At 34.1% G+C, this 17,179-nt stretch overlaps 1 protein-coding gene across 1 annotated transcript in view; it reads left to right on the plus strand.

Moving 5' to 3' along the window:
• Positions 1-2,117: 2,117 nt before the first annotated feature.
• Positions 2,118-17,179, plus strand: part of TTC6 (tetratricopeptide repeat domain 6) — a gene marked incomplete at its 5' end in the record, with an annotated part of 35,649 nt that continues 20,587 nt past the window's right edge. Inside the window, 8 exons of the mRNA XM_010284866.1 lie at positions 2,118-2,219; positions 2,369-2,431; positions 4,420-4,847; positions 6,526-7,009; positions 9,350-9,479; positions 10,845-11,020; positions 11,445-11,581; positions 15,784-15,934. Of these exons, the coding sequence (XP_010283168.1) occupies positions 2,118-2,219; positions 2,369-2,431; positions 4,420-4,847; positions 6,526-7,009; positions 9,350-9,479; positions 10,845-11,020; positions 11,445-11,581; positions 15,784-15,934 (1,671 nt within the window). The remainder of the gene's footprint in view (positions 2,220-2,368; positions 2,432-4,419; positions 4,848-6,525; positions 7,010-9,349; positions 9,480-10,844; positions 11,021-11,444; positions 11,582-15,783; positions 15,935-17,179) is intronic.

Consider the following 17,179-nt stretch of genomic DNA (forward strand, 5'->3'; position numbering starts at 1 on the left):
CTCCCCTGTCCCACTGTGGGGGAGTGGGCGAACGGCTGCGTGATGCTTGGAGGCCGGCTGGGGCTAAACCACGACAGGCATGCATGAAGTTATGCATGTAATGCATTTCATACTAATTTAGAGCTTAGTGTTATATTTTTTTTCTGATTTCTATAATGGACCTGATCATGAAAGTCGTCTTAAAATTATTTGGTGTATGACTATAAAATTTCAGGTTTGGCACCAGGTTTCCATTGTATATTAAGTAATTTCAATCTTTAGTTTAGGGAAAAAAGAAGTTTTATTCATTTATTTCTAATTTGATTTAAATTTTACATAATTTTATTTGTCTTTAACAACCAAGCTATTTCTCTGCTGTTAATACCTGACATAATCAGATTAATTTATTCATCTTTTATGTTGCTGCAGAATTTGTTATGAAGGAGTTCCTATTTCAGAGCAATTCCAGAATAATCGGGCAGATGGGATTCGCTTTCTTCCCCCTCATACATCAAAAAGTCTAACTGGATGCCAAAAAGTAGCTGAATATTGTCTTAAAAAGCCACAGCTGCAATTGTTAGGAGAGAAAGTAAGAAATAATTTAAATAAATGTGTTCTGTACATGCACAAACATACAAATGAAGATAAAAATCTGGGGAAAAAGTTTTTTTTTTATTATTGTGTCATGCAACAAAATAACAGAACACTTTGGAAATAAAGTTCTACTGATTTTTTCAACATTTGACAATATGCAATGTAAAGATGTATATGGAGTTCATCAATGGGGAGGGTTGTTCTGAAACCTCATGAGTCAGTTCTTAATTCTTTCTCTGAAGTAATAAAATGTGCTAATTAATAACAAACAAAAACACTGAAAGAGCAAACCAGGTAGTTAATTCAGGCTGTGGAGCCCTGTACCTCTCAGGATTTCATTGTATTTAGTGGGGTTGTTTTTGACAAAAAATGTCTAGCAGAAAACAGCATTTTATCACCTAATAGTTCAGATTCAGTACAAACATTTATAAACTGGGTTTTTGTTAGTTGATAACTGAATTGTATTGGTTTTGAAGGTTTCCATTTATCCAGGAGCTTTCAAAATGTTTTGGGCTCCAGCTCCACCAAAATTCTCTACTCCAATCTCGTCATTAAAGGAAATTTTATTTCCTACATATGAGGTAAATATTTTAAATGTATTTTTAGTGTTCCCATCTTTTGCAGATATACATGTTTTTTTCTAACATTGTTGACTCTAATAGTTATATTTTGTGTTGCTATCTTATTAACACTTCTGTATATTGTAAACATGGTATATAAGCCATTGTACAATTTGTCATAATATGTGTTGAATAATGTTGTTTAATGTCATTTTTTACATTAATAAAGTTTCTGGTAGTAATTATTCTTAATTGCTACTTGTTATTATATTACCTTGCTGTTGTGGTTTAATTGATTAATGTCCTTACATTTATGTTGAAAGCTACTTTTGCATAGTTTCTCTTCTGCTTTGCTATGCTGGCAGTGATTTCTATTAAAATGTAATAAAATATTTCTTACATTTAACAAAGTCCATTTTAGAAAATGCCAATGTTTTTGAGTTTTGGAATGTTTTGAATGTAAAATCTTCACTCTGATTACATTATTGCAAGAGGTGAGCCGTTGACATAAAAGGGCATGCCTATCGTATGCCCATAAAACTAGCATTTTATGACCAGTTCACACTCCTGTGCAAGAGATAAAGCACGCTTATGCATGGATTAATTGATAGCAGGAATAAACCTGATATAGTTTCCCATTTCCTAGCCTTACTGTGACCAAATTGAGAGTTGTGTTCTTATATGGACTACTGTGACCTGACAAATTATCAAAGCTAAAGATAAAAACATTAGAGAATCAGGTAGCAATAAAAAGTTTCCTTTGCTCTCTGCCCCATGTAATTCTTGATCATGTTAAAGAATGTGCTCCATCAGAAGCCTAGGATAAATGGCTTCTGTGATGTTGGTTTTGATCATCATAAATCTTTAGCTCAAATATGTTCTAGTATTTATTTATTTATCTGTTACTATGTTAGTATGTTTTCTATAGCTGACTAAAATATAGTATTGCACATATTCAATTACGCAAATATATTGATATTTCAGAGCAATGTTATTGAGGATGTTGTATTTGAAGAATTTTTCACTGATCATGAAGAAGAGTTAGAAGCTGAGCAAGATGATCATGATTTCTATGATTATGGACTGGTGTGTATTACAGTAAAATTTTTTTTAATGTAACACATTAGCTCTATTTTTGGCAGTCTCTGCTTTTAAAAGCAGAATGTATCTGAAAGCTCTATTCATATTAGGCTCAGACTAATTCAAACTTCTTTTGGTTTTTGTTTTATCTATAGACCAAAAGTTTACTGAGAAGATGCCAATCCTTGCCTGATTTTTCTGACAGTGAGAGCTCAGAGGTATGATTTTGTATTTACTTGTACTTACTTTGTTCCTGAACTGTGATTTTGTGGAAGAAATTCTTCCACTGGACTGAATTGAACTTAATGTTTCCTATTAGATGCAAAAGTGATTTTCAAAGGTCTTTTTCAAGTGGATTGGTTACATTAAATAGGAGAACATAGCTTTGCAATGAGAACCCCATTAACTTTATAGGCATTTGGATAGAGACAAGTGTGAGTAGCCTGTACTCTAACTAACCTGAAATGAGTGGAACATATCTGAGTAAAGATTTGTGGTATCAGGTCCCTGGATTTCAGACACACTGGGGCATGAAGATTGTTAAGTTTCCAATCTGTAAAGTGCTATGTACTTCTATGGCTATTGAAGTTATGCTAGCTGTTTCACAAAATACATAAAGCAGCAATAAACTGTACAAATGTTACACTTGTGCAAAGATGACCTTGATAGCATTATACAAGTAATATTTTATTAAGAAATTTGATTTTAAGTAAGAGTTTGAGGAGTATGTATGTATTGAAAACTTCTAGATACTCCATAAAGACCTGCGTAAAATGTTGTGACCATATTATTTTAAAGATGGACATGAAGCATGGCAGCAGTTTGTATGCAATGACAAATAAAATAATTTAAACACCAGATTTGCAGTTTGAAGTAAGCATTGATGTTTGGTTTTTAAAATACTAGTTTCATGTTCAAATAGAAGTAGTTTTGTTGAATTCAGCTAGCAATCCTTTAGCAAAACTATGCATAGTTCATTGAAAGAATTTATCAAGGAACAATTCAATATTTATGCAATTTGCAGTCAAACTGTTTGATTTGGTGATGAATGACAGCTAATGATAGACACACGTAGTGATAAATGATAGCTTTACACTGAGTTTCAGTTTTTAATAGTTCTGTATGAAGCTTAGATCTTTAAAAAAATAATAATTTTCCTGAAGAAAACCAGCACACTTGTGACATTGAGATTTCTTTTTTAATCTTTTCAAAACTTCACAGGGTATAATGGATTACCACAGATAAAGAATGATAGATATTAAGTTACTTGAATGGAGTGCTTTAAATTGTTATTAAAATAAACTCAAGGCTGATGCGGTGTCTTTGTAATAAATATATAAATTAAGTAATTAGCAGATGTCTGTGACCAAGCATTGAAAAAGTGCTTCTTAAAGTATAATTAAAAATTATTTAAAATTATTCAATGCTGTATTTATTTTCTCATTTATTTTATTTATTGCTCACAAGTGTTCCCCTCTGTAAGTTTCAGACAGTACACATGAAATTGCACTTTAATTTCTTTGACAAAGATGTGTTATGCCTAGTGTTATAGTGCAAGTTAGTGAACTGGAATTAACAAGAAGACTGAGAAGCAATACATTTGTTATTGCAAATAGTACTTGCTTAATAATGAATAACAATTAAACACCAGAGGGTGACAGTTATTCTTTTGATTTTGATTTTGTCAGGCAATTCAGGGATGGGGGTAACAAAGTATGAGGTTGCATAATTACATTAAGATATTAACTGTTTTCCATATAATGCAGTTGTACTTCCAAATATCATACAGGGTCCTCCTGTCTTTTCTTCTGAGTTCATGAAATCTCATTTCATCTTTTTGTAAATGTCATGACCAGTGGCATACATCTTTTATTTTAAAATTCAACTTTCCTACAAGGACTGTGGGTATTTAATTCAAATTTCTTGTGACATTTTTTAAAGAAGATTGATTTTAGCTCTTTATGAGCTTCAAATGACTGTAAATTAATGTTTCAGGTCTCTTTTCAGGACACATATCCTGAGGTATGCACATTTTTTTTCTCATTAAATACTATAAATTTTTTTCAGCAGTGTAGTCCCCATGTTGCTCTTTTTTTCTTTAAAATTTTATATAAAATAAAATCTAGTCTATTAAAACTAAGAAAATGTGATATATAAATCTTATTTCAAGTGAACTTCTAAATAAATTGTTTCCTTTTTTTAACAGACAATTTTGATTAAAAGATCAGTCTCAGCTCTGGAGATGACTGCTTTCAAAGATGAAACTACGTTAAATATGTCAGCTAATTTCAAAACCAGCATGAAAGAGTTGAAGGTTATGAAGCAACAGATAGCTGAGCCAGAAGTTGAGACAGAGATCGGGGAAAGCTCCCCTGCCAAGCATCTATTGAATCAAATCTGTGATGATCCTCTGTCAATGCAGACAGACATACCAGTAGAGAAAATGACTACTTTGACTGGACAAGAGGATAGTGTGAATGACATTGTTCTTATGGAGAGACCTCAAAAGGCTGGGATTAAATACACTGTTTTCCCAAGAAGAAAGAAAACAAAGAAATCAAAGAAAATAATAAACCCTAGAAAATTAGAAGCTGTGATTAAGAAATTAAGTCAACCGCCAAAGATTCTTAAAAGGTTTTCTTTTAATTAACAAGTATTACTTTTTAAAGAATGTATTTTAATTTGTAGCTGTATTATCTAATTACAGGTTTTATCTTTTTAAATATTAAATGTTGCTCTGAAATTAAGTAATAATAGTTTAGTTATTTAGGAATAATATATATTTTTTTAATGCAGAGAAAAAATACATACTGCTCAGGTATCTTTAGGGCGTTTAGTATATACTGCACTTTAAATGGAAATGGTGTTGCTTCATGCAACAACAGAAAAAGTTTTATTTAAGTATAAATGCATGATTAAAATGGTCAAACCTTTTTCTTCTGAAAGACAAGGGGGAAGTTCTAAATTCTTAGGAAACCAAAATGCTAGGCTGGACTAACCTTTATACCATGAACTTTGTAGATTACATCAAACAAGTAGTTTGCTTTTTACCTTTTGTTTTCATGTATCACTCTAAATATTTTTCTAGTGAATGTTTATTATTTATGTACTTCAGATATGGGTTACCTTAGAAATTATTCAACTATTAAAAAAAAATTAATGTTCTTGCTAGTTTTTTTGATATTTCTTAAATACTTATGCTTGAAGTGTGACCTGCAAAAGAACCCTAACTTTTGCTTTTTGTGTACTAGAATTTTGTGTATACTATTTTGTAATATGTGTCCACATTGTACTTACACTGATGCTCAGGCCTGGTCCTTCAGGCCAGTTTTCCATTCAGCTTCTCCTTTTTTCTACTTTTAGGCATCTTTCACTATGTTTATTCTTAAGAAAAATCAAAGATATTTAAATGGTGTCATTTACTGGTATAGTGAGCTGTGACTAAGGGAGAAGGTGGCTTTTTTCCAAAGTTTTGTTTTAGACATGGATATTGTATGTTCTTTGCTGTCTAAGGCTTTCATATCAATTTTGCTAAACCAAGGGGATTTCATCTCCACTATTTTGCATGTCATTCATGCACGGGCCTGCTACAATTATATTTAATATCCCTTTTTCTTTAGGTTCTTTATGTATAAAATATTATAAATATTAGGTACATAGTATTATATATATATATAAAATATTTTCTCTGTATTCCCTTCTGTGTTAGCAAGGCTAGTATTTGTGATAAAGATTAAGTGTTTCTGTTAAAGACTTCTGTTTCTTTCAATTTGATGTCTCAAAGCAGATGTTGAGAACATTTGTGAAGGTTCTCATCTTGGAAGCTATGTATTCTTCCAGATTATCATTTTGGAAAGGTCCTTGTAAACTCAAGTACTTTTTTCACCTATGGGTGGTGGTGCTTCTGCTTATATTCTTATGGCCTCTTCCTGATATCATTGGGATCTACCATTGATATGGTAATCCATCTAGAGTTGGTCATCATTTAGCCATGCTGGTAATTGTCCACTCTGAAATATTGTCCTTTTTTAGGTTTAGTATTGTCCTTGTAAATCAAAGTTAGAAACTTTTGGAGAAAATAAGCATGCAACTGTGAATAAGTGCTGAACATTCTGGGGACATGAATCATTCAGAACAGTTCTGCTTACCTGCAGCTTCAATAATGATTTTTGATAAATGGTTGATAATATAAACATTTATCATTAACAAGAGCTAACAACAGATTTTTGAATAGTTGCTGACAGGCAGATTGCAATTTGATATCATTAATGTATCTGGAACCTTTAGTTAATTCTTATATATTTTTCCTTAGGTCTGTATCTCTGGGAAGACTTCCTAGTCATGATAAATTCAGTATCAAGGTGTCTTCAGCAACCAAACAATATCAGAGCCCCAGCATCCCTTGCTTGTTAGATTTTGAAAAGTTTGCAGAAGTGAGGGGTGGAATTCCAAAAGAAACTTCTGCTCGCATGTGGGTCAGTGGAATATGGAACTGCTGGTTTGATGAAACTTTCCCTCCTAGTGGGACTGCTGCTGAGAAGGATGTTGAATTACTAAAAGGAACTGAGACAATGGACTCTGAAGAAGTAAATCTACAAATCGAACTAGTTGACTTAATACAGCCTGTTCTTCTTGAAGGTGCAACAGTTAGTATTGGAGATTTAGAAAAAGAAGTAAGACGACTGACTGAGCTAATAAAAACAGAAGAGCATCCTTCAGCTTTTCACTACTGCAGGCGTGGAGCAATACAAAGAAAGTTAGGCAAGTTAAAGTCAGCTATGGATGACTTGGAAAAAGTAAGTGTAATGCCAAGTTTTACTTCTATCAAGCACTGTTTCTTTCTTTTTTTTTTTTTTTTTTTAACTGAGTGTCAACAGGTGGAGAACTAGAAGCAGGAGACCTGAGAACTAGAAGCAGGAGAGCTGATAACTAGCTGAATTCTGCCACCTTTTACTTTTGTATGACAGCATGATCCAAGTTTAGTTCCACCAGAATGAAGATGCAAGCTCCTAATAAACTATAGTTATTTACCCTAGTGTTCTCCAAGCACTATAATGTTTCTTTAGAGACCCTCTCTCAGAATACAACACTCCTAAGTAGAGTTGGAGATAGGATAGACAAAAAGGACAGAAAATTTTTTGCTTCAAGTTTTGCTGCTGACAAATACATTTTTAATTTCTGCAAAAGCATAGTAAGCAAATAAATTGACAAGTCATGTATTTCCTCTTTATAATTAAACTATCATTTGACACTAAGATCTTATTCAATAATACTAGTGTTTTTCTATGTATGTTTATTTTTTCACCACTTTCAAGTTCCCTTTATAATGCTACAAACCTGCTGTTACTTCTGCCCAAGATGCTGCACAATTAGAAAGAAACAACCAAAACAGAATAAAAACATTGCTGAAAAAACAGAAATGAAAAGCATATTTTAAAATTCTATAATATAAATGTGGAAGCTGTAAAAGCTTTCAAAGGCATTTTTTAAGCAATGGTATAGTTCTGTATGTTTGTGAAACCTGGGTAGAGAAGTCATGTGTTGTACTTTCGGTATGGTATTTTCATTGTCATTTAGCATCTATATTACAGACAGCTAGTCATGACCAGGTTGGGACCGTGAAGTACTTCATCCTATATATAACATTGTCCAGCAAAAGGTGTCATTCTTTCCTTAACCAAGATCTCGTCTCAAGATAGCATTTGGTGTTTCCAGAAGCAATCCCCAGCAACTGCTTTGGGGTCCAGGATCCTTGTACTGGAGGGCTTGATGATGCAAGATTGAACCAGATCTTTTGTGTTGATATTGCTCTGTAGGAGAACACCGCCGTCGATCTGCCAGTGTCCCTGAAAGCAATCTTAACAGGCACCTTTAAATAATGTACATATTATTTCTTTTGCTGAAATGCAAAGCTCAGTCAGCTGGAATATTTGGAAATGTGCAGAGGAGTGAAACAATGAAGTACAAACCAGCTTGGCTTCATGTTGGTTTTTGCACTCCCTTCAGCTAACAGTCTCAAGACACAACAAATTTTAAGGAGGCTTACAGCGTGTCCTGCAGTGAGATTCACCCTTCAGATTTTACTTTATTTCTAGAGTTTGCCTTTCCCAAAATGCATATTGTCTTAGGGTGAAATTTTGTTTTATAATACCATTTTTGTTAATGCTTTTCTTGGGGATAAACCTATATATTTTTTATTTTTAATGGGACATAGGTACCTATTTTATGCACTTTCAATCTGTACACATTACCTTTCAAACATCATAAATTATCTGACCAGAAAATTTGCCATATTCATAAAAAATCAATGATTATCTTGTTGGTTTTTTTATTCACCCCAAACTTTCAAGGATAAAATCACCCCTAGACTGTCAAGGATCTGAAAGGCTAAAAATTCCACACCCTGGCAAAGTGATTCATTGACCAATGGACTGATACCAACTGTCAAAATTGCCTGCCATTGCTGTTGCATATTTTAGTGAAAACTTTACTGACTTTTCTCTTGAAGATATATGAACACAATTCTTATGTAGTTTGTGGATCCTAGGAATAGTTTATAGACCAAAATTTGAGAATTACTGTTTGTAGGAGAACAGTCTCCAATTTGTATCAGTCTCCATATTTATTTCCATACAGCTGTTAAGTGTGTGTTATATGTATAATGAACATATGTGAACTATCTTATTTGACTGATAATATTTGTCAAGTGATTTTTTGTTAGGGAATGTTAAGTACTTTCTATAGGAATCATAACAGCATGGTTTGAAAAGCTGATTCGTTTTTCACAGGGACAGGTTAATTATTTCTGACTTCTAGAAATAGTTCAGATAACTATTTTAAAGAAATCATCAAACATGGTGGTATCCCAGCTGATTAATATTTGGTGCTGAATATTCTGGTAGCTTGGACTCTGATTCTCATATGTGTAAGTATGTGATGCTTTTAAATAGACAAGTGACATTAGTAAAATTTTTCAGATTTATAAGTTAAATAAAAGTTTGCCAGTCTAGTAATTTTCTTAAAAAATAGTAAAAATAATTTCAGTGCAAAAATGTTCTCATTTTGTCTGTACTATTGTTAGCACATTTGAGAAATTCCTTCTGCAACATAAAGCTATTTAATTATTTCATTTATAGGCTATAAGCTTAGAACCACTACTGCTTAATGCTTACTGGCATAGGCATTTGATTTACCTCTTTCAAGATAGAATTTCTGCTGCTTTGGCTGACCTGAATTTTATAACTAAATGGAGCAAAAATAAAGCTGGTAAGTATTGAAGTGCAACAGTTAATTTTTTCATAGTATTTTTTCTCTGTTTGCCTTTGGCCCTAGTTCTGCAACTGTTTTTGTATGTATTTAACCTTACATCAGTTGTTTTATCCATATTACAAAAAGATTATGAAACAGACATGAATCTTCAAAGGCTTGGGACAGAAGCTTCAAGAAGTTGCGTTTCTAAGTGATGAAAGTTGTATTCATTAATGTGGAAAGCTGATGATAATCCTGTAATGGAGATGGTGTACTATTGTGCTTGTCAGCCCTTTAAACTGGGAAGGAGGGGCTTAAACCGGAAAGATACCACCCGCTTGACAGGTCCTTCAGGTCAGGGAAAGTGATTCCCCTCTGCCAGGTTGTGATGCTTCACCTCTAATACTTGCCCAGTTTTGCAACCCCTGGTATGAGGGAGACAAGCCGGAGAGGGTCCATTGGAAAGCCGTTAAGATGGTCAGGGTCTGGAGCCCTAGTTGTATATGGAAAGGCCGAGGGAGATGTGTTACTTAGCCTGCAGAAGGTAAGGCTCAAAGTGAGATCTTCTCAGCTACATAATGGGTGGTAACAGAGAAGACAGAGTCAGACTCTTAGGAGAGATGCACAGCAAAACAGGAGGCAATGGTCGCAGATTGTAACAAAGGGAATTTTAGTTGCATGTGGAAGATAACATCCCCCCTCCTTTCTTCCTCTACTCCTATTTTTTTTGTTGCTGAGCATGACGTTATATGGTATGGAATATCCCTTTGGCCTGCCTAAGTCGGCTGCCCCAGTTTTGTCCCCTCCCAACTTCTTGCCCACCCCCAGTTTACTCGCTGGGGTGAGGGCAGAGTTGGGGGGCGGAAAGAAGAAATAAAACCTCGATACTGTGCAAGCATTGTTCAGCAAGGGCTAAGACATTGTTGTGTAATCGACACTGTTTTAGCCACAAATCCAAAACACAGCACCATATAGGCAGTTATAAAGAGTTAACTATATCTTGACCAGACCCAATACAGTGGGATAAATATTGTGTGGGCCCATTTAAACTAAATCTCTTTATATTTGTTTGTGATCAACAGGCCTACACTAAATGGCTTGTTGGGCCATTTCTAGAGAGCTCTACAGAGAGCAAAAATTTTTACTACCTGTGAATCCAGTGAGAGCTATCAGTTTACATCTGCATGGGCAACACAACTGGGGACAGAGCTATAGCTCTAAACTTTTGAGTTCTGTTGCTCAAATTAAAACATGACTTCCCAACCTTTTGTATAATCTGCTGTTCTATTTCTACTGCTTGTGTTAATTACCCTGTAAGGAGGAGACAATTTATTGTTTTGGGCTGCCAAATAGTGCCTTTTATATTTTGGGTGGTTGTTTCAGATACATACCTGTCAATGGCTGAAATTTACAGGAAACAAGGTGATAATGCGCTGGCAATCATCAATTATAGCTCTGCCATACAATGCAGCCCTACAGATGATGACATTTACTTTAGGAGAGCTGAGCTGTATTTTGAGGGAAATCAGCTGTTACTGGCCATGGATGATTACGCAAAAGTAAGTTCACTTTTTTGTATTGTTACAGTAATGTAGTAACTTCACGTAACTTTAGTAAAAATAAACTGTATTTGGATATATCTGGTAAGTAACTTGGAGCACAGATAACCTTTCAAATAAATGATGTTTAAAAAAAAAAAGGTGCTATGAAAATAAATAAGTAACTTCTGTTACTCCTGCCAGCTAATTCAATAAATTACTGAATGTTTACAAATTGTCAGCCATTAATAAGCTTGCATAATTCCTTTTTTATTTCACTTTACAGTTAATGGAAATGAAAATAGGCATTAAAGACAAAGGAACAAAAAAGAAAATCTGAGAATAAAAGAATATATTATTTTTATGCTTGGTTAAGACTTTTGATCATTAGAAATAATAAGAATGAGGAATAACATCATGTACCACTTTACTTTTTTCATTATAGTGTTTTCAGTATAACCCAAAAAGAACAGATGCCCTTATGAAACATGGAATACATTTCTTTGACCATTCGGTTTTGACTACAGCTATTCAGGATTTTACAGCTGTGATCAAGGAAGACCCCAGCGATGCTCAGGCGAGGTAGAATATGTAGTTTGACAAAAGTATTTGAATTTTTAAGTGGATTGTTAAAACAATATTAATATGTAAAAGACTGCACATGCATTAAACAATAATAAAGCAATTGCATTTCCAAAGAGGTGTCTAATAGAAGACTTCTAGGCCGTGATATTCATTGGGGAATCTTTGTATTGCTTTAATGATTTTGGATTAGTCCCTAGACCTTAATTTAACTAATCATAGAACCATGTGCTCAGATCCCCCTGGAGTAATGCAAATATAGAGTCAGTTGGACTTAAGCACGTGCATATGTGCTTTGCTCTAAAGAGCTGGATTTAAATACAGGCTCAAAGTGAAGAATGTCCTTAAGGATTACATAGTTCTATGCCTAATTTCCATTGGCTGCCTTGACACTTCTAGTTTTAGCATTATGCTGAATTAACGTTTTCTGTGAAAGATTTGAATTATGAATGAGAAGCATCTTTATTTTTGAATTATAATGATAATTTTGATGTTTGAATTACAAAGACTAAAAAATATTATATGACTTCTCTACTATGAAATGTGTCTTCTTTTTAATATAATTCCTGTGAAGATTTACATTCTTTTTATATTTTATATTTTATTCTTAATCATGAAAATGGATGTAAAATAAAAATAAAAACAGATATTCAATACCAGATTGATACCTGAATTTAAGTGTCAGCTTGCTGTATCCATGGAGTGTAGGTGTCTGAGCAGCCATTATCACTAAGGACTCTAATCAATACAGGTAGTAGACTCTAGGTAGACTGAATATAGACTCTTCTGTAAAGCATGAAGAGCTGTTCAACTGAACAGCTAGTAAGTGTATATTTTAGGATGAACTGAATTGCTCTTGTCTCCTTGGATTATATTGACTTGGTTTTCATCAACTGGATGGATAGTCAGACACCTAACATATGTTGTAGATATCTAAAAATAGACACCTAAGTTTAGAGGTCTTATCCTGGAACTAATTACCATCCGAACTGAATAGAATTGGATAGGGAAGGATTCCCCTATGTGTGTCTTCTGTCAGTCCATCTCCTTCATTGCAGGGAACCACAGAATCATGCAAATCTTTCTTACAACATTAGGTTCCTGTGCTGCTAAAGTAATTTACAGATGATCCTTAAAACTCTTACTTTGAAATAAAACCTTGAAGTAACATAAAGCTGCATTTGGTTTCCTGAAATCCACTAGTTCATTGAGGCTCACATGTTGATAATGTGGGCTCTGTGAATAGTCCTAGTAAGTATGATTAATATCAGTGCTTTGTGTTTGTTGTAGAGTTAAGCATGTGATTTAAATTCTTGAGGAACTGACTTTACTGTGTTAGACTGAAAAAGGAATAGTATCTGTTTTGCATGACAACTCTGCACAGAAGAGGGATGTGGCATAAGGCTTGCTTAATAAGTGAAAGCTATCTTCTGTAATACAAAAATATGTTTTACATATTACATTTTTCATTTATAAAATAATTTTACAGCCATTGCTGTCTATTCACACTTTTACACCTGTGCTTGTGATTTATCTTGTTTAAATATATTGCTAGCTTCCTAAATTTGAGGGAGGAATAGTATAAAATAGCAGGATCTGATTTGATCAACTTGTCTGTTTAAAAGAAATATTGAAGAATAGAATGGATGTTTTCAGAAAGCTTTAATAGTAGTGAGGGCAGTTTTATATTTTTTCTTTTAAATCAGATTTAACAAAATTTGGTATTTCCTATACAAAAACTGCTGCACCAATACACTATGGAACTTGGAGAGAGTTCCATTCAACTCTGGTGCCCAAAGCTGATACAGGGTTCTGTTATAATGAACTTGATTTATGCAAGTTCAGTGACCTAATTATATGGTATAGATTACTGGACTTTGTTCCTTCAGACTTGCTTTATTAAATTCAGAAATAAAATGGAACGTTTATTCTATTTTTCAATTTTTTTTCCTGAATAATTGCTTCAAGGTTGTATGACGAGAACAATGGAAGAAATCTTGATTCAACCTGTTAATATTATGAATAATAGTCTATGACTTCACACTATGACTTCATTCTGTAGATATAATTTTCTAAGGGAAATTATATTTAAAGAGCAACTTTCTTCCTTATTAGGCTGTATCGAGGAAGAGCATATGCTAAGCAGCACCAATATAGAAAAGCAGTCCAAGACTTAGCAGCAGCAGTTCATCTAGACCCTTCTTGTTGGTTAGCATTCTACTACAGAGGTTGCATACTACGACAGGTTGATCCAAAAAGAGCTGTGCAGGACTTCAGTGTTTCTGGTATTGTTTGTTTCTTTTAATGGTGTGTATGTTTATTACTAAAAAGAGGAATGACTATTCACCAGTAATTACTATATGGCAATATAACACAGGTATTTCATGCTGCAAATATTGAAACGTATGGTTATCGTTCAGTGTTTGGTAATAACTTGCTCCTTTTCTATTAAGTTTGCTATTAGACATTGACTCTTGCTACTGTTGTTTTTCTTCAGCTATTTTGCCTCTGCTTCCTAAGCTTTTCTGCTTCACTTTTTACAATTTGAGTGGGTCTAACTGAGAATTATGAATATGGCTTGAAGGTATTTCACACTACAATGAACAGTTTCTGTTATGATCTAATATGTTATGTTACGGTTTATCTATGATATTTTATAAAACTCTAAGAAAGCTAGAGTAAAAAGTAATGTGCAAGTAAGTTGCATGGAGTAACTGAAATATATGTGAATATCTGAACAGTTGATTTTTATTCTCCCTCTCCCACAGTGCTCATCAATGACACTCGGGAAAATTTCTGTTCTTTTCTTCATCGTGGGATTGTTTACTCAGAACAGTGTCAATGGTCACTTGCAATCTGTGACTTTGAAAGTGTCCTAGCTTTGGACAGGTGATTGGACTTGAGAATTTTAATATATGTTGTTTATATTCTGATTACCTGGGGGCATAAAAGCACTAATAAAGGAAAGTAGAACCAGAACTGTTATTCAGCAAATAGACTGGAATTAAACCACAGAAAAACATAATGTTGTCTTCTAGTACCTTTTGCCTCATTTACTATAGTCTGAGTATAATAAAAATAATTATTAATTTATTTAAAAATTAAATTTTATTTTGCCTTACATGGCAACTTGGCAAATGTATTAGTCAGGTTTGGCAGAGAAAAGATGAAACTGAAGTCCTAATTAAAGTTGACTACTCATGCCATAATAATTTCATTAGTCTTTTTGGGAGGGAATCTGTTCACGATGCAGGTAAAATGTCAAACTATTTTTTTGATCCCTCAAAAAAGAAAATGCCACAATGTTTTCTTTAGCAAAAGCCGGTAAACGGTGTCCTTGAAATAAAATTTTAAAAAATGCTGTTTGTTGTCCTTAATAGTTGGTGACTGAACCTGATGTGGTTTCTCTGAATTGCATTTCTTCCTACCACTTGAAAATACTTCAGAAATAGATTGTATCTGTAGCAGCCCTGCCATGCAAATGGTCTTACAATATGCAACAAGCCTCCCATACCAGTTAGCAGCATTAATTACCTTACTCTAAAGGTACTGAGTTCTTGTTCAGCCTTGGGCAACCTCAACAGTCCTGTCTTGAGCAAAGTCTTCCATTCCAATCTGTGGCAGGCCTAAAGACCCCTCAGCTCTTTTTTCTCCTGGCTCTGCTATAGGAATTCTTGAACTTTGCCTAGAAACAGTCTGTAAGAGTGGGCTGCACAAGATATTGCAGATCTTGAATACCCAGGTCTGCCTAGCAGCTAGCCAAGTGTAATGACAGAAAATAAGGGAGCAGGCTAGATGGAAAACGTGTATGCTTTGTCATTGTTTTAAAACTACGGTGTGTTTTTAGTGTTGAAGAATTCAGTATTTCTCAGTGTATTCAGTATATACAAAATTACTAGCTAGCCCTATTTCTAGTCCAGCTTCTACGACAGAGTCTTACCATCATTTCTTCACAATTCACATTTGGAGTGCTGGTTTTGGTGATCAGAGAGCCTCTAGTGTGCAGCCAAACATCACAAGCTACTGAAATGGTGTTTTTTAATGATCTATCTCCTCTGCTGGCAATTACAATTCTTTAGCTCAGTGTGATCACAAAATAGATGTGTGGTAAATGTCATAAAAGTAGATGAAGCCTGTATAAGTTATGGTTAATACAGTGACATATTTCATGCAATAACAAAAGGAAAAAAATCTGTTTTTAGCTCTGTCATCTTTGCTTACCTAAATATTGGTTTGATACTGCTGTTGCATCTCAATCGATACGATGAAGCTATTCGACAGTTTACTAATGCCATTGCAATTGATCCTCTCAATGTTCGAGCCTATGTATGCAGAGCAGAAGCATATCATAAGGTAATACATTCCTTTTGCTTTTGTTTGCCACTTAATATAGCTTTATTTATATTTATGGTTGTTGTAAGTATTTTAATCCTTATGCCTTGGTGTTATACAGATGTTAGAACCTGCTTGTAGCTATATGTTTCAGGTAACTCTTGTCACCGTGATTTACATTGCAGGTGTAAAATATTGTTGGCATGTAATGCAATGACACAAAATATTTCAAGTATCATTTGTTTTCTACATCAGTGTACATCTAATCTGAGCTTTAATAATTTTTTGAAATGTATTTAAATTTTTTTTTGAAAATATATATTTTTTAAATATAAAATTAAATTTTTGAAATACAGTGTTTTCTAAACAGAATTTTCTTGAGAATACTAATTTTTCAGGAAACTCAGATCTTCAACTAGATCAGGTTGCTCAGAGGTCCATCCAACCTGACCTTGAATGTTTCCAGCGATGGGGCATCTACCATATCTCTGGGCAACCTCTTCCTGTGTTTCACCACTCTCATTGTGAAAAATTTCTTCCTTAGATCTAGTCTAAATCTGTCCTCTTTTAGTTTAAAGCCATTACCTCTTGTCCTATCGCAAGAGACCCTGCTAAAAGGTTTGTCCCCATCTTTCTTATAGGCCCCTTTTAAGTATTGGAAGGCTGAAAAAAGATGTCCCCTTCTCTTCTCCAGACTTAACAACCACAAGTCTCTCAGCCTGTCCTCATAGGAGAGGTGTTCCATCCCTCTGATCATACTATTTTTTTTTTAAACTGTTTTTAAGAACTTGTGCCTGACAGTTTATATTGGGGGTCATCCACTAATGCTCAGGTTGCTTTTGCAGGTTTCTTGCTGTTGTTTTTTTGGGGCTTTTTTGGCCTTTTTTTTAATTTCAATGTAAAGCAATAAAATAAAGCTCAGTACATGTATTCCATCAGTGTTCTTCAATGAGAGTTCAAGTTAGAAGCTATCCCAGCTGGATGAATCAGTTCTTGGGATTTTCACTGTAATGATCTCCTTTCTCTTCAGCATATGACACATACTGAATGGGACCACATGCACAGACACTTGAAAAATAAATGCAAATTCATTACAGCAATGAAGATTCATCAGGACATATGTGCATGTGGATCTCATGACCTAATCTCCTTCCCAGTAGTCCAGACTCTTTGGATTTAGGAAAAGTAAAGAAACTGTCTGGAGTTTGGATCTGCCCTGTGGGAGAGTATGGAACTATGTAGGGTAAATGTTTCAGACCTTTATTA

The sequence above is a fragment of the Phaethon lepturus genome, unplaced genomic scaffold (assembly GCF_000687285.1).
Source record: "Phaethon lepturus isolate BGI_N335 unplaced genomic scaffold, ASM68728v1 scaffold6024, whole genome shotgun sequence".
Classification (NCBI taxonomy): domain Eukaryota; kingdom Metazoa; phylum Chordata; class Aves; order Phaethontiformes; family Phaethontidae; genus Phaethon; species Phaethon lepturus.